This window comes from Penicillium solitum, assembly GCF_028829755.1.
Source record: "Penicillium solitum strain IBT 25940 chromosome Unknown utg000003l_segment0_segment0, whole genome shotgun sequence".
NCBI classification, from domain to species: domain Eukaryota; kingdom Fungi; phylum Ascomycota; class Eurotiomycetes; order Eurotiales; family Aspergillaceae; genus Penicillium; species Penicillium solitum.
Window position 1 is genome coordinate 3,974,175 of NW_027072123.1, and position 23,575 is coordinate 3,997,749.

At 50.2% G+C, this 23,575-nt stretch overlaps 9 protein-coding genes across 9 annotated transcripts; 4 read left to right on the forward strand and 5 right to left on the reverse strand.

Annotated features, from left to right (window-relative positions):
* Positions 1-287: 287 nt before the first annotated feature.
* On the forward strand, positions 288-1,413 carry N7455_005433 (uncharacterized protein; the record flags this gene model as incomplete). Its single annotated transcript, XM_040961167.2, has 2 exons — positions 288-293; positions 349-1,413. The coding sequence occupies 2 exons, from the start codon at positions 288-290 to the stop codon at positions 1,411-1,413; spliced, it is 1,071 nt and encodes a 356-aa protein (XP_040808382.2).
* A 379-nt stretch (positions 1,414-1,792) lies between these two features.
* N7455_005434 (ATP-dependent (S)-NAD(P)H-hydrate dehydratase) lies at positions 1,793-3,318 on the forward strand. The gene is made up of 6 exons (XM_040961145.2): positions 1,793-1,906; positions 1,967-2,006; positions 2,055-2,101; positions 2,160-2,170; positions 2,220-2,252; positions 2,305-3,318. The coding sequence occupies exons 1-6, from the start codon at positions 1,813-1,815 to the stop codon at positions 3,184-3,186; spliced, it is 1,107 nt and encodes a 368-aa protein (XP_040808386.2). The 5' UTR covers positions 1,793-1,812; the 3' UTR covers positions 3,187-3,318.
* A 1,304-nt stretch (positions 3,319-4,622) lies between these two features.
* N7455_005435 (putative adhesin) lies at positions 4,623-4,976 on the forward strand (the record flags this gene model as incomplete). The annotated part of the gene is made up of 1 exon (XM_040961136.2): positions 4,623-4,976. The coding sequence occupies one exon, from the start codon at positions 4,623-4,625 to the stop codon at positions 4,974-4,976; it is 354 nt and encodes a 117-aa protein (XP_040808404.1).
* Positions 4,977-5,206: 230 nt separating this feature from the next.
* On the reverse strand, positions 5,207-8,060 carry N7455_005436 (DNA replication licensing factor MCM7). Its single transcript, XM_040961142.2, has 4 exons — positions 7,658-8,060; positions 7,470-7,600; positions 5,492-7,412; positions 5,207-5,435 (listed from the first exon to the last, which is right to left on the reverse strand). Exons 1-4 carry the CDS (start codon positions 7,973-7,975, stop codon positions 5,367-5,369), a joined length of 2,439 nt encoding a protein of 812 aa, XP_040808390.2. The 5' UTR covers positions 7,976-8,060; the 3' UTR covers positions 5,207-5,366.
* A 269-nt stretch (positions 8,061-8,329) lies between these two features.
* On the forward strand, positions 8,330-12,138 carry pex1 (AAA family ATPase peroxin 1; the record flags this gene model as incomplete). Its single annotated transcript, XM_040961161.2, has 4 exons — positions 8,330-8,440; positions 8,502-8,738; positions 8,789-8,867; positions 8,924-12,138. 4 exons carry the CDS (start codon positions 8,330-8,332, stop codon positions 12,136-12,138), a joined length of 3,642 nt encoding a protein of 1,213 aa, XP_040808388.2.
* A 1,899-nt stretch (positions 12,139-14,037) lies between these two features.
* N7455_005438 (uncharacterized protein) lies at positions 14,038-14,379 on the reverse strand (the record flags this gene model as incomplete). Its single annotated transcript, XM_040961169.2, has 1 exon — positions 14,038-14,379. The coding sequence occupies one exon, from the start codon at positions 14,377-14,379 to the stop codon at positions 14,038-14,040; it is 342 nt and encodes a 113-aa protein (XP_040808430.2).
* Positions 14,380-14,723: 344 nt separating this feature from the next.
* N7455_005439 (S-adenosylmethionine-dependent methyltransferase) lies at positions 14,724-16,366 on the reverse strand (the record flags this gene model as incomplete). The annotated part of the gene is made up of 3 exons (XM_040961131.2): positions 14,724-15,650; positions 15,714-16,010; positions 16,103-16,366. The coding sequence occupies 3 exons, from the start codon at positions 16,364-16,366 to the stop codon at positions 14,724-14,726; spliced, it is 1,488 nt and encodes a 495-aa protein (XP_040808396.2).
* Positions 16,367-16,828: 462 nt separating this feature from the next.
* Positions 16,829-17,473, reverse strand: N7455_005440 (uncharacterized protein; the record flags this gene model as incomplete). The annotated part of the gene is made up of 1 exon (XM_040961154.2): positions 16,829-17,473. One exon carries the CDS (start codon positions 17,471-17,473, stop codon positions 16,829-16,831), a length of 645 nt encoding a protein of 214 aa, XP_040808408.2.
* Positions 17,474-18,406: 933 nt separating this feature from the next.
* On the reverse strand, positions 18,407-22,122 carry N7455_005441 (carbamoyl-phosphate synthase (glutamine-hydrolyzing) CPA2; the record flags this gene model as incomplete). Its single annotated transcript, XM_040961146.2, has 3 exons — positions 18,407-18,514; positions 18,576-21,625; positions 21,780-22,122. The coding sequence occupies 3 exons, from the start codon at positions 22,120-22,122 to the stop codon at positions 18,407-18,409; spliced, it is 3,501 nt and encodes a 1,166-aa protein (XP_040808414.1).
* Between the last annotated feature and the right edge of the window lie 1,453 nt (positions 22,123-23,575).

Below are 23,575 nucleotides of genomic sequence, written 5' to 3' on the forward strand. Positions count from 1 at the left end.
TTGCATGCTGGCCAGAAACCTGTCTACTTTCCCTACTCGTCTACGGAGTATATACCTCTCACTTGGAAAGCTTTTGGGCCAAGTCAGGCGTGTCCTTTACTTCTGCTACTTCTGTTATATTGGAATAACAGAAAATCCGGAGTGAGCCAAGCCAGAGATCTATTCTCATGCTATCGGGCTCGGAGTCATGAAGTTACTTAGTCGTACCAAATATCGACGGTGAGCGACTTCTTCTCTGTACCACTCTTCGACTTCACACCCTTCGGGTTATTTCTCCTGCAATCAAAATGAGTGTATGCTACCTGACCCTTCTGTTCGTTTCACCTCATTTTGACTGACATAGCATAGTTCCTCGATTCTGTCCTCTCGTCTCTCCAGACGGGTAAGCCCTCCCAATCCCCACTCTCACAGGCGCCTACCTCACCTGCGCCTGCTTCGATCCCTAAAAAAGAGGATCAAAAACCGACAGCTGTGCGACGCGCGCCTCCGACCAGTGGGAATGTCAGTGGAGGGATCAAGCGCAAAGCTGAGGACCAGCTGCCTCGCCAACCAAAACCTGAAAGCAAGGCGACAAATAACTCCGCTGCAATGAAGCCTACGTTAGCTACAAGGCCAGCGGTATCATCAGCACCACCCAGAGTTGTGTCCAAACCAGTCTCGACCACCACCTCTAGGCCAACTATGCCTAAGCCAACGCCCAAACCCAGCTTGGCTGCGGCCCCAAAAGTGGCACCTTCACGGAAAGAGCCCGCCCCCAAACCCACAGCGTCAGGCGCTGCCACAGCCTCGAAACCGCCACCAAAGGGATCATTTGCGGAGATCATGGCGCAGGCAAAGGCTAAGCAAGAGACGGCGCCTGTGGGAGTAGGCTTGCTACGACACCAAGCTGGTCCCAAAGAAAGACTTACCAAAGTGGAGCGCAAGCGGCGCATGATAGAACTCCAGGCCAAAGAAAAAGAAGCGCGTTCGGGAAGGAAGGCTGGGTCGGGTGTTTCTGCCAAGGGTAAACCTGCTGTCCGGCAGCGCGATTCCGAGGGGCCCTCATATAAGGGCACGGCCAAACCGACGCAGACGCAGACTCCCGAGCCGCCTGTCTACCGTGGAACTGCGGGCTTGCCGTCAAACCGTGGTGGAAGTGACCGTCGACACCAGTCTCGCAATTCCCGACAGAACGAATATCTCGGAACTGACGAAGAAGATGAGGGCGACCTCGGTGGCTACGACGATTACTATTCCGATGCATCGTCCGACATGGAGGCTGGAATGGACGATGTGGATCGCGAAGAGGCGGCTGCATTGGAATTTGCCAAACGGGAGGACGAGAAAGAGCTGCGAGCAGAAATGGCGGCTAAGAAAGAGAAGTTGGAGCGCCAGCGGAAGTTGGCCGCTCTTGCTTCCAGGAGCAAGCGTTGAAGTTTGGACATGTTTATACTGTCAAATTTTCACCTTTTTTACTTGTGACCAGTTTCTATGATCTCTTTTGTTTTGGGTAGGACTACATATTAACTCCGCATTATGAGCGTTCGGGGTGTCCATAGACGGGGATGCCTCCCATTTTTTTTTTGCTTTGAAGCACCATCAATAGCGAGCGCTATTTCAATATCAATATTCTTTTTTTTTGTACTATCTTTCTATGTGTATGCTGTAGTCAACATTTCATCTTAAGTCATCGACTTGATATCAGAACTCCAAAACAAGCCGTCTAGGCCCCACTTGGCAGGTGACATCACCCGTCTTCACCTCCAGCCCTGTAGCATAACCTGGAAAGTTATCTTCTATAATTTCACATATTCACAATTTCGCAATTTTAAAATGGAGTCCGTTCATCATGTCTCGGTCTCATCCAAGATTCTCTTCAGCAAGGTGCGCAAGATTGTACCTCCAATGCTTGAAAAGTTCCACAAAGGTCTGTTGATCAGGTCCCCATCTACCACGCAATGAAAATCCCCGCTGACTATGAGTTTAGGACAGCTCGGCCGTGTAGCCGTGATAGGAGGCTGTGTTGAGTAGGTCCTCTGCCTAGTCGACACTGGTATCCTACTAACTGGCATAAGCTACACCGGGGCTCCATACTTTTCAGCTATGGCCTCTGCAAGACTTGGTACGTCCCCTGAGCAGACCCATGCTTTCATCCAAATATGCTGACGCTAGAATTGTAGGATGTGATATGGTATGAGTGAAAGGTGACATACTTTCTGCAAACGACTGACGACCACCAGAGCCACGTACTCTGCGAACGATCCGCAGCACCAGTAAGCTAACATCCAGCCTAGATTGAATCCACTCTAAAAATGTAATGCACAGGTTATCAAGGGCTACTCTCCAAATTTGATGGTACACCCATTGCTTCCAAGCAGCGACACTGTTAAGGATCCCAATTCAATCGATGCACCATCACTGGCAGGTCCGATCATCGCGATGCTATCTCGTCTCCATGCACTTGTGATAGGACCTGGTCTCGGTCGCGATGGCGTAACGCTAAAGGTAGTCGCAGAAGTGATTAGAGAGGCGCGGTCACGATCGATCCCATTCGTGCTAGACGCAGATGGATTGCTGATTGTGACGCAAGACCCGAGCCTGGTCAAAGGCTATAAGGAGTGCATTCTCACGCCAAATGTGGTAGAGTTTGGCCGGCTAGCCAACGCGCTGGGTGTCAAGGTCGCTAGTCAAGTGGAAATTGCGGAAGGCGGAAACGGCGACACCACCAGCAAAGCATCAGATGCGTGTGAGCAGCTATCTCAAGCCCTCGGCGGCGTCACGATTCTCCAAAAGGGTCCTCAAGATGTGATCTCCAATGGGGTTACTAGTATCATCTCTGATGGCAAGGGTGGCTTGAAGCGCAGCGGCGGTCAAGGAGACACTCTAACCGGATCATTGGGCACATTCCTTGCCTGGCGAGCCGCTTACCATGACAAATTATGGGACTCTGGCGAGAAGGACAATGAGAAAGAAGCGCAGAGCAAGGAAGATGTTCAGGCAGAGCTTGATTCTGAGAACAAGCGCATGTCCCCGACAACGACTCTGCTATTGGCGGCTTGGGCGGGAAGTAGCATTACACGAGAGTGCTCGCGACGAGCCTTTGCGACCAAGGGGCGGAGCATGCAGGCTAGTGATTTGACGGATGAGGTTCACGAGGCGTTTTTGAGACTGATTGGAGAGCCAGAGGGATCTAAGACGCACCTCTAGGCTACCGTGTTCAAGGTTCATAGCCATGCATCCATCTACGATAAAGACAGTGCAGCTGTTGAATGCACCAGAGAATATGTTCATATATCTAAGCTGCACGTAAACTCAAGTCAATGAAACATATTCTCGTGCTCTTTTATGATGGTTCTCAGAAGGTGTCTACAGTTACCAAAAGAAGAAGAGTCTCGAACCCTGCATTTCATACTCAAAAATCGGCCTCCGACATTGCAATCTCAACTGCACTGACTTATGTCCGTGGTGTTATATGGTAGCATAGGGCATCTTTCTTTGCATTTTACCTGACATAAAAAAGCAGCTCATAGTATGCCAATCTCTAGTTTCAATAATCATTGGTCAACATGGTCAACCCTCGTCTTTCGGTGCTGATGCTTGAGACTCGGGCCTTAAACCGGTCCCAATTGCCGACTATTAGGTGAGAATATTATACTACTGGCCAATAAAGGTCACTTGACAACACGATATCATTACGCAGACTTGGAGTATTGGCTTTGAGCGGGTCCAACAATGGAAAAGATGTCTCTATGGGCACCTTAAACCCCTACCCTTGATGGCATGCAGAGTGAATAGAAGCCAAAACCAACGTATCACAGCCCCTGCCTCAATCTCGAATACCCAGCGGCCAACTTTTGTTGTCTTGCTTGCTTTCACTTGGCTTTCGTCATGCCCCAAAAGCCCCGTAGAAGAGGAATCTCGGCATGAGCCTGACCAGATCAAAGGAAATACAATAGCTCGTAACCATAAATCTTCAAGAAGTGTGAGACATCCACCTTGGCAAGTCAAAATCTCCACATTTCTATACGGCTGTTGACGTCGAGATCTGAACGTGGTTAAAGGGATAGGCCTGAGACATATACCCCGCCTCAAGCCTTCCACCGAATTGATATTCCAAAACCTGGACGGTCTCAGTCATGCTTCTCAAAGGCAATGTTGAGCCAAGAAGTTGACATCACCTTAGCTGATAAGCATTGGTGGTGTTTCAAGGCATTGTTCCAGACCTCGTATTCACAACCCCGGTTGTTTCGTATCCCGTCATATCCGATCATAGGACGTCAGATAGAGAGCCTATACAGGATTACAGAAGTGAACCGGTGACATTTCAATAATTCAACCGTGGTACCGTATATGGGCATCGTCTCCTTCGTGGACCAGCCTACAAAGTATACTGGAAAACCCAGGCCGAGAATGACCTCGTGATGCAACACAACGATGATGGGCTCCGCAGGGAACATGGCGAAGAACATATTCCAGAACAAAGGACCACCGAGGCCAATGATTCACATCAACATATATATCCTTGGAACGACTATATAAGATGGCGAATCTCCCAGCAGAAGATAATGCCATCAGAAGCCAATCCCCAGACAGAACACAGCAGATCTATTCTAAGTCTATACTCAAATCCAACCACCCCCAAGATGCATTTCTCCATCATCGCCTTGATCATCACCACCGCCTCCCTGGTGACCGCTGACTCGTCGTCAGGGGCCAAGTGCGGCACCTGCAATCCCGTCTCAGGCGAGAACTGGTGTGACCCCTCGACCTCGTGTATCAACACGGGAAAATCTTTCCACTGCGCTTGTCGTGCTGGTTATAAGGCCTCTCACCACCACAACGACTTGCACCATCAGTTCCGCCTGCCTATGCCGAACTATGAGTTCCTTGTTTTCGTCCCCGAGGGCACGGCTTGCAACATCCCATGTGATGATATATATGCTGCTCCTTCCGATATTTGTCAAGAGGTCAAGCTTCAACATCAGTGCGAGGCCTAGAATAACCGTCTGGGGTAGGAGTGAATTTGTTGGTAGCGATAGGGGGAAAAGAGAGATTATTTTTAAAATGACACTAAATGTATGGGGTAGTGGCTGAGTTGGGATCCAAAGCGAGATATTCTGGCCGATTGCATGTGTACATGTGTCAGTCCTTAACTAGTTAATTGAAAATGGCTTTAATAATTAAGATGGATGCAAATGTAGATTAAACAAGTAGATTGGAAAGATCTTCTTAATTGACCTTATGAAACCATAAGAACCAGCTCCAGTTCCCCAATACACCCAAACACCGGTCGCCTTGATTCCAGCCAGTTTCACATGCATCTTTAACACGTATAAAAAGCCCGATCGACATTTAAGAGAAAAAAAAAGAATGAGACATTTTCACAATTACATGTCCATATCGCCGTCAACCTCAGTGAAGAGCAGACGTGTGCCGTTGCCAGTGACTTGCCAGAGCTGGAGAGAATGTTAGTAAAAAAGCACAGTAAGCTCCTGGAGTTATCAAAACTTACGTTCATCTCAGCGTATTCATCGATAGTCATGGTGAGGTTATCCTCGGTGAAGCCTCGGGCCAGCACACGCTCACGAATACGTCTCATGCTCATCTCACCTTCCTCGCCATCTCCAACAGCAGCAGCGCCACTCTCCTTCATGCTGCGAATCAAGTTGTAGATCTTGCTGGATGGGGTGTTGTCGGCGCCCTGCTCGCCATCATTGTACAGAGAAGCCTTACTGATCTCAATGAGACGCAGAGCCTCATCGACATCCTCGCGAACAACCTCCTCGCCGAAGCGAAGACGAGCAAGTGCCTGTGAAAGACGAACGATACCGAGCAGAGTACGGGGGCTGACGTGAGAGAACTGTCTCTTCTTGGACTCGTCGATCTTTTGTCTCTTGCGCATGGCCACATAAGCACCAACCATGTAGTCAGAAACGTTGGTAGGCACAATAGGACGGAATGTGCGTGCCTTGGCAACGTACTGCCGGACCTCGTGGGGAGTGAACAGCACGCCGGATTCTTCACTCTCCGGGTGCTTGTTATGCATGTGGACGTAGGTGACGTGGTGGGCCAGCTCCTCGTCGCCCTCGCGGGACGGGGTATCCAAAAGCAGGAACATGACATCGAAACGAGAGAGCAAAGCGGCGGGAAGGTTGATGTTCTCTACGGGTGATACCCGGGGGTTGTAGCGACCATATAGCGGGTTGGCCGCGGCCAGGATGGAAGTACGGGCGTTGAGAGTAGTTGTGATACCGGCCTTGGAGATGGAGATAGTCTGCTGTTCCATCACTTCGTGAATAGCTGTCCGGTCCGAGTCCTCCATTTTGTCAAACTCATCAATACAGCAGATGCCGTTGTCAGCAAGAACAAGAGCACCTCCCTCCAGCACCATCTCGTCTGTGACGGGATCTCTCATGACTGCGGCGGTGAGACCGACACCACTACTTCCTCGTCCGGTGGTGTACACACCACGAGGAGCAACTTTTGTAATGTATCGGAGAAGCTGGGACTTGGCCACACCAGGGTCACCCATCAAGCAGATGTTGATATCTCCACGAATGTGCATGCCGTCACCCATCTCTTTCGTGACACCACCAATCAGGAGCAATAGCAATGCCTTCTTAACATCAAGATGTCCGTAGATTTCGGGTGCAATCGACCGTGAAAGGTACTCATACATGTTGCCGGAACTAATGTGCTGCTCGATCTTGCGAAGAGTACGGGCGTCCATACCCATCTCATTGTAGGACTTCTTGTGCTGGGTGATGTGCTGGGCCTCCAAGTATGTGTCAGTCAGCAGGCCAGCGCGAATAGCCCGGAAACCAGTGTAGGGAGTGGGCAAAAAGATGCCTGCGACGTCGATAACATCACCGGGGTTCAGTTGGCGAGTCAGAGCGCCGTGACAGTGTACAGTCAAAGTGCGAGGAATGTGGCCCACGGGGACTTGGTCGGCCATTTCCTGGATCTTCACCTCCTGGAAGGGAACAAACTTCGATGCACGGGTTGACAGGAAGAGCTGACCCTTCGAGTTGTTCTTCTTACATTCCTCAGACAGACACTCGGTCAGGGGAAGGAATTGCTTGGTGGTGATGGGCTGGAACACTTCGCAACCACAGCGATCGCAAGTGTAGGCATTGATCTGTACAGCCGGCTTGACATCTGAGACACGGGTTGTGATGCCGCGGACTGTAATCAAGCTACCTAGGTGCTCACCGCGCACATAACGGACGGCGAGGGCTTTGGAATCGCGCTCGGCGCTAGACCCCGAGGGTGTGAGGGGCTTGAAGTTGAGGGTATATCTGCGGGTAAGCTCAGGAGGGAACATCGATGGGGCGGTCGCAGCAGCTTCCATATCGGCCTCCATTGCGGTTTCCATAGTCTCATTTCGTTTCTCACGCTGGGACATGATCACATCAAGAACATCATCTTTGAATCTGTGGGATAATTAGTTTAGCAGCCTGTACATTCGCATAAAGACAGCTTGAACATACGTGACATCCTTTGTTTCCGTAGGCATAACATCGTCGACCGCTTGAGAGATAACATCGATATAGCGCTTTGTGTTTTTTTCGATAGATTCGACGAGCTTTAGATCTTCCCCCTCGGGCATGGATTTCTCGAACTATTACCACCTTTGTGAGCTAGAATTTAGCGAGAGGGGCTCGTATTGAATACTTACAACCGAAAGATCATCCAACTCAATCAGGATGTTAGATGTATCCCGGTTTGCGATATCCTGCAGAATTTGCATGTACTTGAGCTTCGGCTCCCGGTGCCTCCTTGCTCCTCGGGCATTTGCCCCATTGGTCTCATCGGCATCATCCATGAAATCATATTCATCACTAGTCTGGCCGTCATCGATGTTCAGATCTTCCAATGCCTCGGTCGCAGCAGCTTCCGAGGATGATTGGAAGGTCTTGAACCCCTTCAAGAAATCCTTGAAGCCATTTAGTTGCGCGGAATAATCCACAGGTGGGGGATATTGAAGGAGAGACATGATAACCAAGTGCGCTCAATTGAAAGCGCAAAGAATCGATAGTGGGATCGGGAGAGAAATAGAGAAGAGGGTCCGTCTAGTGTCTATCCGAGCCCCTACCAAATTCGCTGGTAAAACGCGAACGCGAGGCCGGGACGCGCTCAAAAATGAGACTAACTTGATTAGGAAAGGTATCAATTGTCTCGGATTATTATTTTATCCGTTCACCCGCTATCGAGGTATGCGTCACATGACTCGTCATCGGGCCGAGGCGAAAGAGAGGTCAAGTGTGGAGTCCGGGGTTGTGTCTCTCCGAGTTCACAGTTCCCCCTCCTCCTTGTCCTTTCGGTGCTCAGGATCATTCAGCGCTTCAAAATGGCGCCCAAGAAGCCTGCTGCGACGGCCGAAGTTGCCCTCACTCCCCTTAAGAACTGTCTTGTTAATCTACCGCCGTCGCTGGTCGCTCTGCTGGTCAATGCAAACACGGTCAGTCTACTAGTCGTTCTGTTTCCGTGAACTATTTTCGGCTAACGTCTAGCTATATCAGACTGCTCAGAATGTCATTATCGAATTACAATATAAATCGACCTCCGGAAAGGCCAATGGAGCTCCTCCGCAGCAATCATGCTTCCTCGGTTGGACGGGTATGCCGAGCAAGCGCAGGCTTGCGCCTGTCGTTGGGAGAGATGGTATCAACAGTGGATACTCCAGGGAGCAGGAAATATCTACCGTTGAGCTCGATACTACTTTTGGACGGCTTCTTGGTCTCACAGAAGGGCAGAAGGTACAATACTCCCCGTGCGTCATTACCCACTGGGGCGCTAACACTTGCAGGTCGGACTGTTCATCCACCTCGATCCACCCGTTGCACATACGATAAACATTGAGCCATTGACACCAGAAGACTGGGAGAGTATGTTCAAATCATAAACAACTATAATTGGGCTGGTACTAACTCGACACGAATAGTCATTGAACTTCACGCCACATTCCTAGAACTTAACCTCTTGTCGCAAATTCGCGCTCTACCCAATCCTACATACAATGCAGGGCAATCGGTGCATATGCACCCACTCGCGTTGCATCTCTCTCCCACATCTACCGCCAATATTGTCGTCACTTCTCTTACACCCGCTCCCTCGGACACCTCCCCGTTCGCCAAGATCGCGCCGGATGCAGAAGTCATAGTGGCCCCCAAAGTTCGATCCAAGACAAGCAAAAGCTCTCGTGCAGACAGCCGTAGTGCTACTGGTAGCAGCAGGAAGAGTGCTGGGGGCAGGAGTGCTTCAAGCACTGTACGCCCGAAAAGTGGTCGATCCGACTCCAGCACACGAGGCTCCCTCTACTTGAGAGGCGTGGACCGCTCAGCGACCACTCAATACTTTGATGGGGAAGTAGAAGATGATGCAAATGAGGGCCTCCGCATTTGGGTTGATCCGGACCTGCTGGTCAGCCATGAGCTGCGCGGAGCGACTTGGGCATGCGTGTCGGTTGTCCAGCCATCCGGTCTCAAATCCCCACCAGATCCCCAACAGCAACTTGCGCAAGCTGAACAGCAAAAGTCAAATGATGCTGGCGCCCCTACAACCAAGATCGTAGCTAAATTGCTTTCGTGGGAGGAGGCTCCGGACAATCGGCATGTGGCAATGTCCACCTTGTTGTGCACGGCCCTTGGTGCGGAGAACATGGTTGGAGGAATTCTCCGAGTCGAAGCAGCACCCCCACAGCTGCATCGCTCGGCAGTTAAGACTCTTAAAGTTTATCCTTTTATAACCGATGCCTCAAAGAAGAAGGACGGGCTGAAGTTTGGTGCTGACACTACGGCATCTCGGGATGCCCTAGCTGAGCGCCTTAAAGTCATCTACGGCAGCACTGGGTCCGACACTGGGCTGTTTTCGGGGGCTTTGACTGATGGAATGATTATACCCAAATCCGAGAATCATCCTTCAGTCTCTTCGTTTGATGGTGCTGTTCTTCGTTTTGATCCTCCTTTGAAGGGGTCTTCGGACGAAACAAAGCCAATGTTCGGGTGGTTGCTGGGCTCAGAAGCGAAGCTGAATCTTGAAGTCCAAGCTGAAATCCCCAAGCCATTTGACACTAGTTCATCAACGCTACCTATGGAAGACCCTCTCCCAGAAACTGCCCCTCAATTGGTAGGTATTGATTCTATCATTGAACAGTCGTTGAACAACCTCACAAAATCCTCGTCTATCTTGCTTACTGGTGGTCTTGGTGCTGGTAAAACAGCTCTTACCCATCTACTGGCTCATCGCCTAAGACGAGATCATCTCTTCAATGTCAAGTATTTCTCTTGCCGCAAGCTCGTCACAGATGAAACACGTATTTCCAACATCAAAGAGACCCTGAACCGCCTCTTCATGTCCGCATCATGGTGTGCACGTCTTGGCGGCCAGTCAGTTGTGATTCTCGAAGATCTAGACAAGCTTTGCCCAGCGGAGACTGAATTGCAAGTGGGTGGAGACAATGGCCGCAGTCGCCAAAACAGCGAGGTTATCTGCGCTATGGTTCGAGAGTATTGCGCGCTGAATTCCTCGGTTGTGCTACTGGCTACTGCCCAGGCCAAAGAGTCCCTCAATAATGTTATCATCGGCGGCCACGTCGTCCGTGAGATTATCAACATGAGAGCTCCTGACAAGGAAGGGCGCCGAAGAGTTTTGGAAAAGCTTACTAGCGAAGATAAACCTATAGAAAGCTCAAACGGGCATGCGAGGGCCACAAGCTCCTCAACACAAGACTCATGGTTGGACCCTTCAAATCCCGGAAGCCGACCAAGCTCTTCTGGGGGTGATGGGTTTGTTATTGGAAGGGATATCGAGTATCTAGAGCTGGCCGGCAAAACCGATGGGTATATGCCCGGTGATCTCGTGCTACTTGTTGCTCGTGCGCGTAATGAGGCCCTCATTCGCTCTGTCTCAGATCTGACAGCAACATCAAAGATGATAACTCTCGGGTTGGAGGACTTTGAAAGTGCCTTGAAGGACTTTACTCCTGCGTCTCTTCGCAACGTTACTCTTACCTCCTCAACAACAACATTTTCCTCTGTTGGTGGTTTGTTCGAAACTCGCAAGATGCTGTTGGAAACTTTGCAGTATCCTACAAAGTACGCCCCTATCTTCGCACAGTGCCCATTGCGTCTGCGGTCTGGTTTACTCCTCTATGGATTCCCCGGTTGCGGTAAGACGATGCTGGCCAGCGCAGTGGCTGGCGAGTGTGGGTTAAACTTCATCAGTGTCAAGGGTCCCGAGATTTTGAACAAATACATCGGAGCCAGTGAAAAGAGTGTTCGCGATTTGTTCGAGCGAGCCCAAGCCGCTCGCCCTTGCGTCCTCTTCTTCGATGAGTTCGACAGTATCGCACCCAAGCGTGGCCACGACTCCACCGGTGTCACGGATCGTGTTGTTAACCAGCTGTTGACACAAATGGACGGTGCAGAAGGTCTCTCGGGTGTTTACGTGCTAGCAGCAACGTCACGACCCGACTTAATTGATCCTGCGCTCCTTCGACCCGGCCGTCTCGACAAGTCCCTACTTTGTGGCATGCCCAACCATGCAGACCGTGTTGATATCATCCGCTCAGTGAGTGAAAAGCTCAAGATGAGTGATGAGGTCACGTCTCGTCTAGACGATATTGCCGCCGAAACCGACGGATTCTCCGGTGCAGATCTGCAGGCTGTTGTGTACAACGCCCATCTCGAGGCCGTCCACGACGCCCTAGGTGATCGTTCTACCGATACAGCCAAGCCCAGTGCCAAGTCCAACTCCGCTAGTGCTTCTAGCAAATCCTTCATCCAGTTCCTCTACTCCTCTTCGGAGGAAGCATCCGGGTCTGTCTCCATGCCAGCCCCAGCAGTGATCTCAGCCAAACTGGAAGCAATCAAGAACTCGCGCCGCCGCCAGCGCCAACTCGAGCAGGGACCTTCCGGTGCGAGTGCCGCGGCCCCGGTGGCTAACGGCACTGAGCCTGATGCAGACGAGCTGCGTGAGGATATCATCGTCCGATGGGAGCATGTCGAGCGCTCATTGGCTACCACGCGTGGTTCTCTTCCTCCCGCCGAGCGTAGACGTCTTCAGGGAATTTACCGTGAGTTTATCGCGGGCCGAAATGGCGAGATGCCTAACGGCGAGGCTGCCAATGAGATTGGAGGTAGAACAAGTCTGATGTGATATATTTATGACTTGACTTTTGTACACTGTATATATGAACATCTCTGTATGCTCGATTGATTACTTGCCTTCTATTCCTATATTTATCCTTATTGGTAAATGGACATGATATTATACATTTGATTGTTATCGTATGGGCTATTAGATGAGAGGATCAAGCTCCTGGACAATCTTGGCGCGCTTGCGGCATTCATAAAGCTTCGGCTTGTACGGAGTAGATTGGTTCGTTTTTCAAATATCCGGTATACATGGCGAATTTGGAAAGAAAACAAATGTACAAAAGCGGTTGAATTGCGCGTCGGTCCATTTGCTAAAGAAATTAGGGCTTGGCACCTTTAAACATGGAATGGACTATATACAAGAACACTGAACAACCCACTCTCGATTTTTATACTTAATATTACGAGCAGCATGTATGGAACACATGATAATATTAATATCTAGCGAAATACATGAAAAGATAGGAGAGTTATGTTGCCATGAAGATATGTTTGCTCGTCCCGTTGTTCGGGTATTCCACAACATGATAGTACTCGCGGAATCCCTGCCTCGTTCACCAGGATCCACTGGAAACCATAGTACTGAACGCCCTTGTTTCGTGTGTCATCGGGTTCCCAGGTAGTGCCAGAGATGTAGATGGTTTGGGTTTGTTGCCGCCAGCTTGTCAGTCCCTCGGTCTGACAACCGTTCAAAGGACAGTTGTAGGACCACACGAACCAGAAGCCACAGAGCAGATCGTCGCGACGGGAATCGGCTATCTAGCCATGTGACCTCGTCGCGCGTGGGCTTCTGAATCTGCAATGACTTTGTGACGTCGGAACACAGTGGCAGGTCCTAGGATAGGATCGTGGCGTCTGGTGCTAGCTTAAGCTCTGCTAGCTTGGTTGACCGCCAGCTTAGAGCTGTTCTCGTATGGCGTGACTTTCGTTGCCGTAGCTGAAGTCGGGGTTGTGCTTCCCGAAAAAGCACACTGGCCTGCGTACCTATTGCTAGCCTCAATATGGTCGACGTATCAGTCGATGTAGTGGCTGACGCGAAGTGCCTTGCATCCGTTAATTTTGGAGGGATTGTATTCGGAGTCCCTTTAAGTTGTCGATAGATCAATGGACGGTCAGATAGTTTCGGTCCGTTCGGATATCATCGAGAGTGTCTGAGCTGCACCCTGTGAGGGCATCAAATCCCCGGTGGTCCACATGTGAACTGCTATAGGGCAGTGCAGAAGAGCCAAATTTGTAGAGGAGGTAATGCATGGGCACTAGCTCATGGGCTGGCAATATCGGAAGATAACACCGCAATGCGGCGGAGCGATTTAGGTCTTTGACGGTTAGAGCCCGAAGAACGAATGAGAGGGACTAGACTTACAATCTCGCGTGCAGTTCGTACTGAAGACCAATCCAAGCGTTGGGGGTATTACCCAACCAACTCCAATTGTAGTAACTATATCGAGCTCGTACCCGGTGGCCAAACCCGGGGAGCAGAACTTAAAGCAAAGAAACCTGTATGCCATATTGCTAGAATTCAAAACTGAAGGCCAAACCAGAGATAGATAAGCCTTACCAATGGGCTTCCAGCCCCTCGAGAACCAAACCCCACACTACAGAAACCTCCCTTACCATCGTCACCAAGAGCACCAGCAGAAAGCTCCCCCAGATATAGCCCAAGTTCGCTCATTGGCTAGCTGCTGAGCTCTGGCTCCGGCAAAGGCACCAGCACGAGCGGCACCCAAGGACCCTACCAGAATCAAAAGTCAGCCGAGTCCAATCCAAATGAAATAAAGCAATCTTTATCTCAGATAGAACAAGTGAAATAAGAAAGAAGTGAGAAGAATCTGAGAACAAGCTGAAATCAAATTGAAACCAAGACGAGAGAGACTGGAAGTAAAAATGAAATGGAATTGACTTACCAACGTTGTCCGCGCGACAGAAGACTCGGAGCATCACCACAGATCAAGATTGGGGCGGGGGTAGGCTTACCCCGGCGCTCCGCAATCGATCCCATGAGTGCACGAGCCTCCTGCCGCCGACGGTGGGCTTCGTACCCTGGGATCTGCTGGTAACCGGGAGGAATCACCGGAGTCCTAAGATCGGCAAACCGGGGGGTCGCAGCCCGACAGCTGGCCCCGTAGTGGGAGGTTAGACTGGTCTCGGGGGCGGCACAAACCTCATCGGTGGGTTGGGGGGTGGGAGGCCCCATCTCCATGGACCAGCGGTCCGGCAACACAGCCATTTCAAAGGCCTTCATTTTGGTGTTGTTTGTGATATCAAATTGCCTTTGCAGGCAATTTAAACGAAAAGAAATGGGAGAGAGAGAAAGAGAAGAGGAGAAGAGAAATGGGTTGGGGGCAGTTTAAATAGTCTCCAATCACCCCAAAGAGGAAGGGTCGACCGGCTTCAAAAGCGAAGCGGCGGTTATTTGTACAGCCGACATCGACCCCGATCGTTCCTGCCATTTTGGGCATAAAAGATGAGACACCATTGGGCACGCCGGCACGTGGCACTACTATTTTGTTATATAAGGTGCTCAATCTATTTCAATAAGGCTGACCATGTTGCGGTTTGATCAAATTTTGAGTAAAATATAAAGCTTCACTCTTTCTCTAAAGCCTTGTTGACAAGACGTTCAAGCTTATTCCACTCAGCAGAGAGAACCGCCTTGGTCTTGCTAGGATCAAGGCCATTGGCCTTGAACTCATTGTGAACCTGTACGAACTGATTTCCAACAAGCTTCTTAAAGCTGGGCACGGTGCAGCTCTCCGCCTGAGTGCTAGTAAGTTCAGCGAGAATATACCAAATCAAGTAGTGAAAGTTCAGTTTAAAGTCATTGATCTGGACAGGATCTTTGGGGTCAGGCTGGAAACCCTCCTGGGAGATGAAGACAGTAAGTCTGACCAGGCTCCATGCATGGATGTGTCGGATGGGATGGGCCTTGTCATAGACAACAGGATCGATTCGTAGGTATCGAATGGCAGCGTGAATGAATGCCCGGGTGAAGTTACCAGCCGTTAGGAGAGATATGATCAGCTTGTCGCGGAGAGAAGCATATGGCTGACGGGTGAGAGGCCAGAGGGCTGTTTCATGAAGCTTGTGCATAGCAGCTTCCAACTTCTCGATTGCCTCCGCTGGCTCCGTGCTAGTCGCAGTTGCTTTCTGCAGGAGCTCTAGGGCTTCGCGTTCTGCTGTCTCTAGGGGTGTCATGTCTTCAGGTGTAGACAAGAACCGGTCTTCTAGGGTTTCCGCTCCCATATCACACTTTGTGCACTGGCAGTCGAAGAAGTAGCGTTCTTTCAGTTCGTTGCGACGGATGTCGTATGGTGTCGTGGTGTCGATATAGGAGATGAAGATTTGCTCGCCCTTTTTGATGGGACGCATGGCCTTGACATACAGTTCTTCACCGTCAAATCCAACGGTAGAGTTGTAGTCACAGCTATGGTTAATCAAACCGGCATATGGATGCATGTACAGGCCAATGCGATCATACATAGAAGTGGTAAGGTTGAAGGAGTTGAGATCCAGCTGTAAATGATAGTTAGATGAGAAATTCACGGGGTAAAGAGGTGTAAGGCTGAAATGAATTACCTTCGCAGCATAAGAAGCAACAGTTCCTTCATCCACATCCGTCCCCGAGTAATTCTTGACAGCTCTTGCCGTCAGGTTAATTCTATCAAGCTGGCCCTGGCTCTCTGAGATCTCATTGATATGAGTCTCCAAGCCATCAAAGACCTTAGACTCTTCAGAATCGTACTTGTTACGCGCAGTGCGCAGCACTATGCGCAAGAGAGCGCGGGCATTGTTGGGAAGCACCATAGGTTTGACCTTTTTGAAGATGGGACATTCAAGAGAATGCGCAAACTTCCAGTCCTTAGATTGACACGCCTAATTATCAAGTATTAGAAAATCAAACGACATAATCTTTGGTAGGACGAGAAATATGAGACAGCAAACGATCTATCCCCATAACAACTCACCCGATCACAATACTTAACGACACGACATCCCGTGCAAGCCTTCAACTCATTTCCCGTTTCCATCTGTCTCTTTCCGAAGCACCCAGCACATGTGTCTTCTAAACGCGGAGAATCAAGAACGGCCACAAATGGTGTTTTGATGTGCAAAACATCTTCACCGGGGTTGATGTCGGTTGTCGCAAACAGGCCGTTTCCCATGCCATTGGGGGCAGGCTGGGGGACCGTCCTGGTGGTCACTGAAGGTAATGCAGTTCTTGATGCCATTGTGAGCGATCTGAATATATAGAAATAAGAATTGTTTGAAGATACAAGGATCAAAGTGGATAGTCGTCCACGTGGGCAGGGCGGTGAATACTCGTCATTGTATTTGAATCTCTTGGCATTTATAGAAGAAGATTGATAGTTTCTCCCACATACTCCCACAAAGAGCAGTCTGATGAAAAGATCCCGGAATTTCTCTAGTGACTCGAATATCTACTAGTTAAAAGTTGCTCGCCAAGCATTTTATCATCGTCAACCTTGGTGGCTAGCGTCTTACATGATATAAGCTAAGCCCAGATAGTGAGTGTCAAAGATTTGTAGTAAATAAAGTCAGACTTGATACAATATTTAGGTGAATTATTAAATATACATATAGTGTATCTCATTCAAAGAGCATAGACCCGGAGACTTAAGCCCCAACCATGTAAACATTAGACATGAAAAAAAAAAAACCAAACTCAAGACCTAAAGCATAGCCGCAAAAGCAACAGCAGCAGCAGCAGCTAACGGCGCAGCCGTGATCAAAGGCTTCGCAGCAGCCGCAACACCGCCCGTAGAAGCAGTAGACGAAGGAGTAGTGGTAATTTTGACCGGCGAAGTCGAAGCCGTGGCATCAGCCGTGAGAGCGTAGACGCCATTGGTGATAGTAAGAGGCTTATAGGTAATCAAAGACGACGGGATGGACTGTGTGCTAGAGGCGGAATCGGAAACGGTGGTAGTATCCACGATGCCGGTGTATGCAAGACTCCAGCTGCAGACAGCAGATTCCGAAACACGGGTGAAGCTGCATGACTCGACAGCGGTTGCGTGGGCCGTAGTACCGCTGGTAACCATAATTGCTTCGAGGGAGACGCTGTATGTGGCATCGCCCTGGATTAGGGTTGCGGGATTCTTCAATGCGCACTTGGATGCGCCTGGCAAGCAGGCGATCTCGTAGGTCGTGGCGTACTTGTCGATGCCAACGACCCGGCCTGCGGTGCTGGAGTAGACACCGAGATCGGCAGCGCCGGAGTCATTGTCGATTGCGAAATAGCTGATCGTTGTTGTGCTGGGATCGGCGGCTGCGGCCAGAGCTGCTAGGGCAGAGAGGAGGAACCAAGATGAGCGCATATTTTCAGGGTTTGAAGATGAAGAGTTTCAATGTCGTAGAATAGGGAGAATTGGGGTTGGGTAGAAGAAAAGCAGTCAGCAGAGGGGGGAAAAAAACCAAAAGGACTGTTATGCTGCCTCATCGCCCAATGGGTTCCCCGAAAAGAGTCGCGGAGATCGGGAAGCCAAGCACCCTTCGTATACTAGTGCTGTACTAGTTATAATGTACAAAAAAATAGAGCTTGGCGCTAATAGGTAAGTCGGTTTAAGAGAGGTGATAAAAAAAACCCCCTAAAGCCAAGTCAGTGTAGACCCTGTAAATATCAGTGAAGACCTAAGCTATCTAGGTTGAAGATAAAGAAGTCTTAAGGTGACAAAAACAAAGATACAAGCCATAAATTGGGATGATTGGTCGCAAGAGTCGGTCAAAAATTGCTATCGCAAGGGGAACTTCCAAGTGAGACTTCCCGTGTTCTTCTAATTGGTGCCCGGAGACTCAAGCCCCCTAGCCCTAACGATGGATATTGTGGCTGAGCCCCTGAACATATACCCAAGTGCAGAGTACGGAGTACCACGGTCAAATTCGTATATCAGAGGAATATGAGCACTACACAACTATATCCAACCGTGATTCGCCGTAGAGTAGAGAGTAGAGATGAAGGACAATTCAACAATTCATAAGGAAAAGACAACATTCCAATCCGAGAGTACAATAATTAAGAAAGGCCGAAACGATAATGCACGCCATCTATCAACAAGATTGCCCTACCCACTACACCATACAGAAAGTTTAGATTCTGTCCTAAATTCGAAAGTCATGACGAGAGGACCCGGGGAGGTCATAGGGGTTATCGAGCGGAAAGAGATCTTGACATCCTGTCTCTCTTTACCTCGACATAGTCGGGCTTTTTTCTCTCTCTTTTTCTGTCACTTTGTACAAAAAAAACAAGAGATTTACAGTGCCTTGCCGCCGACGAAGTTAGACCAGGTGCGGACCTCAGAGGGGATTCCCTCGCCGCGGGGCAGCTTCTCGCTCATGCACTGAGCGAAGAGCTGGGCAGTCTGTAGAGAGAACCGGTTAGTAACTTGAATAATTATGGACATCGGCACTTGGAAAACATACCTTGGGCTCCATGAAGAGAGGCACGCTGAAATCGACAGCGTTGCGACGCATAACATAGTCCTCATCAAGCTGGGTCTTGCCACGGGTCTTGGCAAGGTTGAAGCAGCCACGGATGTCGTACTTCTGGAACACCTCACGGAGAGCACGCTTGTCCTTCTTGGGGAACTCAATCAGCTGCACGGAGACGTTGGCGGCAGACTCGAGGTGATCCTTGACCGCGGGGTTGACGGCGAAGAACTTGTAGCCAAGAGGGTTCAAGTACTCGACAATCTTGGCGAGGTAGGGCTGGGTGATATCACCGCCGAGCAAGATACCCTCACCGGCCTCAGGCATGCGGAAGTTCATGGTGGACTGGAGGGAAGCCCAGTAGGCCTCAACCAGATCCTTACCGAAGCAAGCAATCTCACCGGTGGAGGACATCTCGACGCCCAGGAAGGGGTCGGCACCAGCCAGACGGGTCCAGGAGAACTGGGGAACCTTGGTGGCGAGGTAGTCACGCTTCACCTTCATGAGGTCGACGGGCTCGGGGACATCACGGCCGACGAGAGCCTTGGTGGCGACATCGATGAAGTTGGTACCCAGGACCTTGCTGACGAAGGGGAAGGAGCGGGAGGCGCGCAGGTTGCACTCAATAACCTTGAGCGCGGGCTCGGCACCCTCCTGATCGGCCTTGATGATCTGCATGTTGAAGGGACCAGTGATGTTCCAGGCCTTGGCGACCTTCTCGGCGATCTCCTTGACGCGGGCCATGATGGGCTCTGGGATGTTGGCGGGGGGCAGGACGAGGGTGGCATCACCGGAGTGAACACCAGCGGGCTCGACGTGCTCGGAGACGGCGTGAACAAGCAGCTTACCGTTGGAAGCGACGGCATCCACATCGATCTCCTCAGCACCCTCGATGAACTTGGTGATGACAACGGGGTGGTCAGGGGAAACGGCAGCGGCGTTCAGGAGCTTCTCCTTGAGCTCATCGACACCGTAGATGACGTTCATGGCGGCACCGGAAAGGACGTAACTGGGACGAACCAGGACGGGGTAACCAACAGTGTCGGCGAAGGTCTCGGCATCAGCGACAGAGGTCAGTTCCTTCCAGGCGGGCTGGTCGACACCAATGCTATCGAGGATAGAAGAGAACTTGTGACGGTCCTCAGCCTTGTCAATATCCAGAGGGTTGGTACCCAGAATAGTAGCACCACCGCTCTCTTGCAGACGGAGGGCAATGTTCTGAGGAAGCTGACCACCGACAGAGACAACGACACCGCTGGCGGCCTCGAGCTCGTAGATATCCATGACACGCTCGTAGCTGAGCTCCTCGAAGTACAGCTTGTCAGCGGTATCGAAGTCAGTGGAGTAGGTCTCGGGGTTGTAGTTGATCATAACGGTCTTCTTGCCCATCTCGCGGAGGGAGAGAGTGGCGTTAACAGCGCACCAATCGAACTCGACGGAGCTACCGATACGGTACACACCGCTGCCCAGAATGATAGTACCGTGGTCATCGAAGGTAACATCGTGGGAGGAAGCGTTGTAGGTGGTGTAGAGGTAATTGGTGTCGGCAGGGAACTCGGCAGCAAGGGTATCGATCTTCTTAACCCAGGGGGTGATGCCGAAGGACTTACGGCGGGCACGGACATCATCCTCGGTGGATCCAACAAGAAGAGAGATCTGCTTATCAGAGAAACCGAGCTTCTTGGCCTTCATCAGGATCTCCTGCTTGAGGCCGAAGAGGCTGCCGATCTCCTTGAGCTCGTTGTTGCAATCCACAATGTTCTGGATCTTGTACAAGAACCACTTGTCGATCTTGGTCAGCTCGTGGACCTTGTCAACGGAGTAGTTCTCGTAGAGCATAGCCTGTCCAACGGCCAACCAGCGGCGATCGGTGGGGTTGCGGAGAGTCTCATCGAGGTCATCGAACTTGTCACCCTGGAGACCAAGGTATTGAGGGTCAACCTGACGGATGGCCTTCTGCAGGGACTCCTCCCAGGTACGACCAATAGCCATAACCTCACCAACCGACTTCATGGCAGAGCCAATATCGCGGTTGACGTGCTGGAACTTGCTCAAATCCCAGCGGGGAATCTTGGTGACAACGTAGTCCAGACTGGGCTCAAAGTTGGCGGTGGTGGTCTTGGTAACGGCGTTGGGGAGCTCGGGAAGAGTGTGTCCCAAACCAATCTTAGCCGCGGTGTAAGCAAGCGGGTAACCGGTGGCCTTGGAAGCCAGAGCAGACGAACGCGAAAGACGAGCGTTGACCTCGATGACACGGTAGTCAAGTCCATCGGGCTGCAAAGCGTACTGGACATTGCACTCGCCAACGACGCCCAAGTGACGGACGATCTTAATGGCAGCAGTACGGAGCATGTGGTACTCCTCATCAGACAGAGTCTGACTAGGGGCAACAACGATACTGTCACCGGTGTGGATTCCGAGAGGGTCGAAGTTCTCCATGTTGCAAACGGTAATACAGTTGTTGTCAGCGTCACGAACAACCTCGTACTCAACCTCCTTCCAGCCCTTGAGGGACTTCTCGACGAGAATCTGGGGGGAGAGAGACAGAGAGCGGGAGGACAAGTCACGGAGCTCATCGGGGTTGGAAGCGAAGCCAGAACCCAGACCACCAAGGGCGTAAGCAGACCGGACAATGATGGGGTAGCCAACCTGCTCGGCAGCCTTGAGAGCGTCCTCGACAGTCTCGACGGCGGTCGATTCGGCAATAGGAATATCAATCTCGTTCAAGGCCTGGGCGAAGAGATCACGGTCCTCACTGGTCTCCAGGGTCTTGATGGGGGTACCGAGAACCTTGACACCGTAGCGTTCAAAGGTGCCCATGCGGTTCATCTGCACACCCAGGTTCAGGGCGGTCTGACCACCGAAGGTGAGGAGAATACCATCGGGGCGCTCGCGCTCAATGACGTGGGTAACATACTCGGGGGTGACGGGGAGGTAGTAGACTTCATCCGCAAGCTTGTGGTCGGTCTGGATAGTCGCAATGTTGGGGTTGATCAGGATTGAGTGAACGCCGGCTTCCTTAAGAGCCTTAAGAGCTTGCGAGCCTGTTTGATCCCACAGTGAAGAGATTAGTTACTGTCATTTGGATTGATTTTTAGGGGCTTCCCCGCAGAAAAGTTTCCCGTGTAGACCCCCATGGGGGACTGACGCGGTGATCTAATCGCGCGAAATTTTGATCTCCAAGTGGTTCCAACTTACCAGAGTAATCGAATTCTCCAGCCTGTCCAATGCTCAGACCACCACTACCAATGACGAGGACCTTCTTGACATCGACGAGTTTGCTACCAGTCGACACCGCACCACTGGCGAGGTAAGACTCGGCGGCCGGGGGCTGCTGAGAAGCCAGGCGGTTCAAGGTGCTGGAGAAAGAACGGAGCTGCTGAGACCGCGCCGTGGGGATCTTCTGCAGGCGTAGAGTCGTGACCGTCGAACGGACGGACTGAGATGAGAATGCGCGGAGAGAGAGTGCCGGGCGGGTTTCAGCAATGCAGCGCTGGCGCAGCAGGGCGGCGGCCTGCCCACATCGAGCAGCAAGAACCATTGCGCACCTCAGGTAATGTTTCAATTGCTGGGAGATGTGTTGAGGATGAGTCTACGCTTTGATGGGGATTCTTTTTTTTCCCGCCACGAAGTCGCTAATTGGCTCGTTCCCTTCACCGTATACGGCTCCACTTTTGAAGAACAACGAGGGAAAGCCGGGGGGATATTGGGGATTATGCCTAGGAATAGGTATAGATCTAGAGGGATCTAATAATGAATGTTAATAATTCAAATAGAAGATGTTGATTTGTTTTTATTTACTCTCTCCCCCCCTTTTTTGGTCTTTTTGGGTCTTTTTTGTTATAATTTTTCTGTTTTTTTTTTAAACAGCGATGAGTCAAAACTTGGATGTGGAGACGGAGCTCTCTCGGCAAATATCTTTTTTAATGTATACCAAAAAAATCCTATGCCCAGGTGGTTACTAAGTAGATCCTGGGTAATTATCTTTTACCGTGTATAAATTGTCATTAATATAAAAGGTTATAAAGTATATAGTAGGCAATTGGGGGCTTCCAGCAAGCACATGATGCGTATCACTCGGTGATGATCTACCAGTGAACAATGCCGATGCCGGACCCAACCCTATCTCTTATCTCTCAATTTCAATTTCAAGCACCGATATTACACCACAACCCTAATTGACCATAAATTAGCCACCGAAATTGACTACCTTAACATATCGATTTAAGCTCCCTTTTTACCAAAATCTTAGTTATTCCAACGTCACGTGTGCAGGTTCCATCTTTCATCGGCAGTGCTTGTTGCTCAATTGGCACCTGGGGTTACTTTGGGGTGCTTAACGTATTTCACATGCGAGCTGGACACACAAGCGAGCTGGACACCCCAAAACACATAGTAAAAGCGATAAACTACATCATGATAATTCAACAACGGTTGTTTATATGAGCTTTTCTTTGTAGCCTAATGCTTTTTATATGATATCTAACCACTTGTTAGAGTTTAGGTGAACTTAATAAATTGGTGACTGAGATATATATATTTCTGGAATTCAGAGGTGTATTTTTCAATACCATAACAATGCAAGTTCTCAATTTATCCAAAATTAATAAATGATGCTAAAAATACTTATCAATTGCTATCGACAAGTAATGAAATTAAATAAAGGTGTTGGTTGTTGAAATATCATGTTGTAATTTATCGCTTTTACTATGTGTTCTGGGGTGTCCAGCTCGCTTGTGTGTCCAGCTCGCATGTGAAATACGTTAGTGGTCAGCTCACTCTTCACTCAGTATTCTCAGGGTAAAATATTAGTCCATATGTATAGTCAATACCCTTCCTTCACTTCGTTTCTAGCCACTTGTGAGGTCCCAGGTATTATCTGTATAGTATATGTCTGGATTGGGAAATAAGGCAGACGATGTAGAATGGCCCGACCTTCCCATAGTCGGTCTCTCAGACGATGTGGTTCAATATGAAGAGGGATGGACCCAAGT

Coding starts and splice junctions, on each gene's coding strand:
- N7455_005434 (XM_040961145.2), top strand. CDS start 1,813: ATGGAGTCCGTTCATCATGTCTCGGTCTCATCCAAGATTCTCTTCAGC. Junction 2,007..2,054: donor GTGATAGGAGGCTGTGTTGA/GTAGGTCCTCTG, acceptor AACTGGCATAAG/CTACACCGGGGCTCCATACT. Junction 2,253..2,304: donor GCGAACGATCCGCAGCACCA/GTAAGCTAACAT, acceptor TGTAATGCACAG/GTTATCAAGGGCTACTCTCC.
- N7455_005436 (XM_040961142.2), bottom strand. CDS start 7,975: ATGTCTCTCCTTCAATATCCCCCACCTGTGGATTATTCCGCGCAACTA. Junction 7,413..7,469: donor ACGGAAACAAAGGATGTCAC/GTATGTTCAAGC, acceptor ATTATCCCACAG/ATTCAAAGATGATGTTCTTG. Junction 5,436..5,491: donor ATGAATACGCTGAGATGAAC/GTAAGTTTTGAT, acceptor CATTCTCTCCAG/CTCTGGCAAGTCACTGGCAA.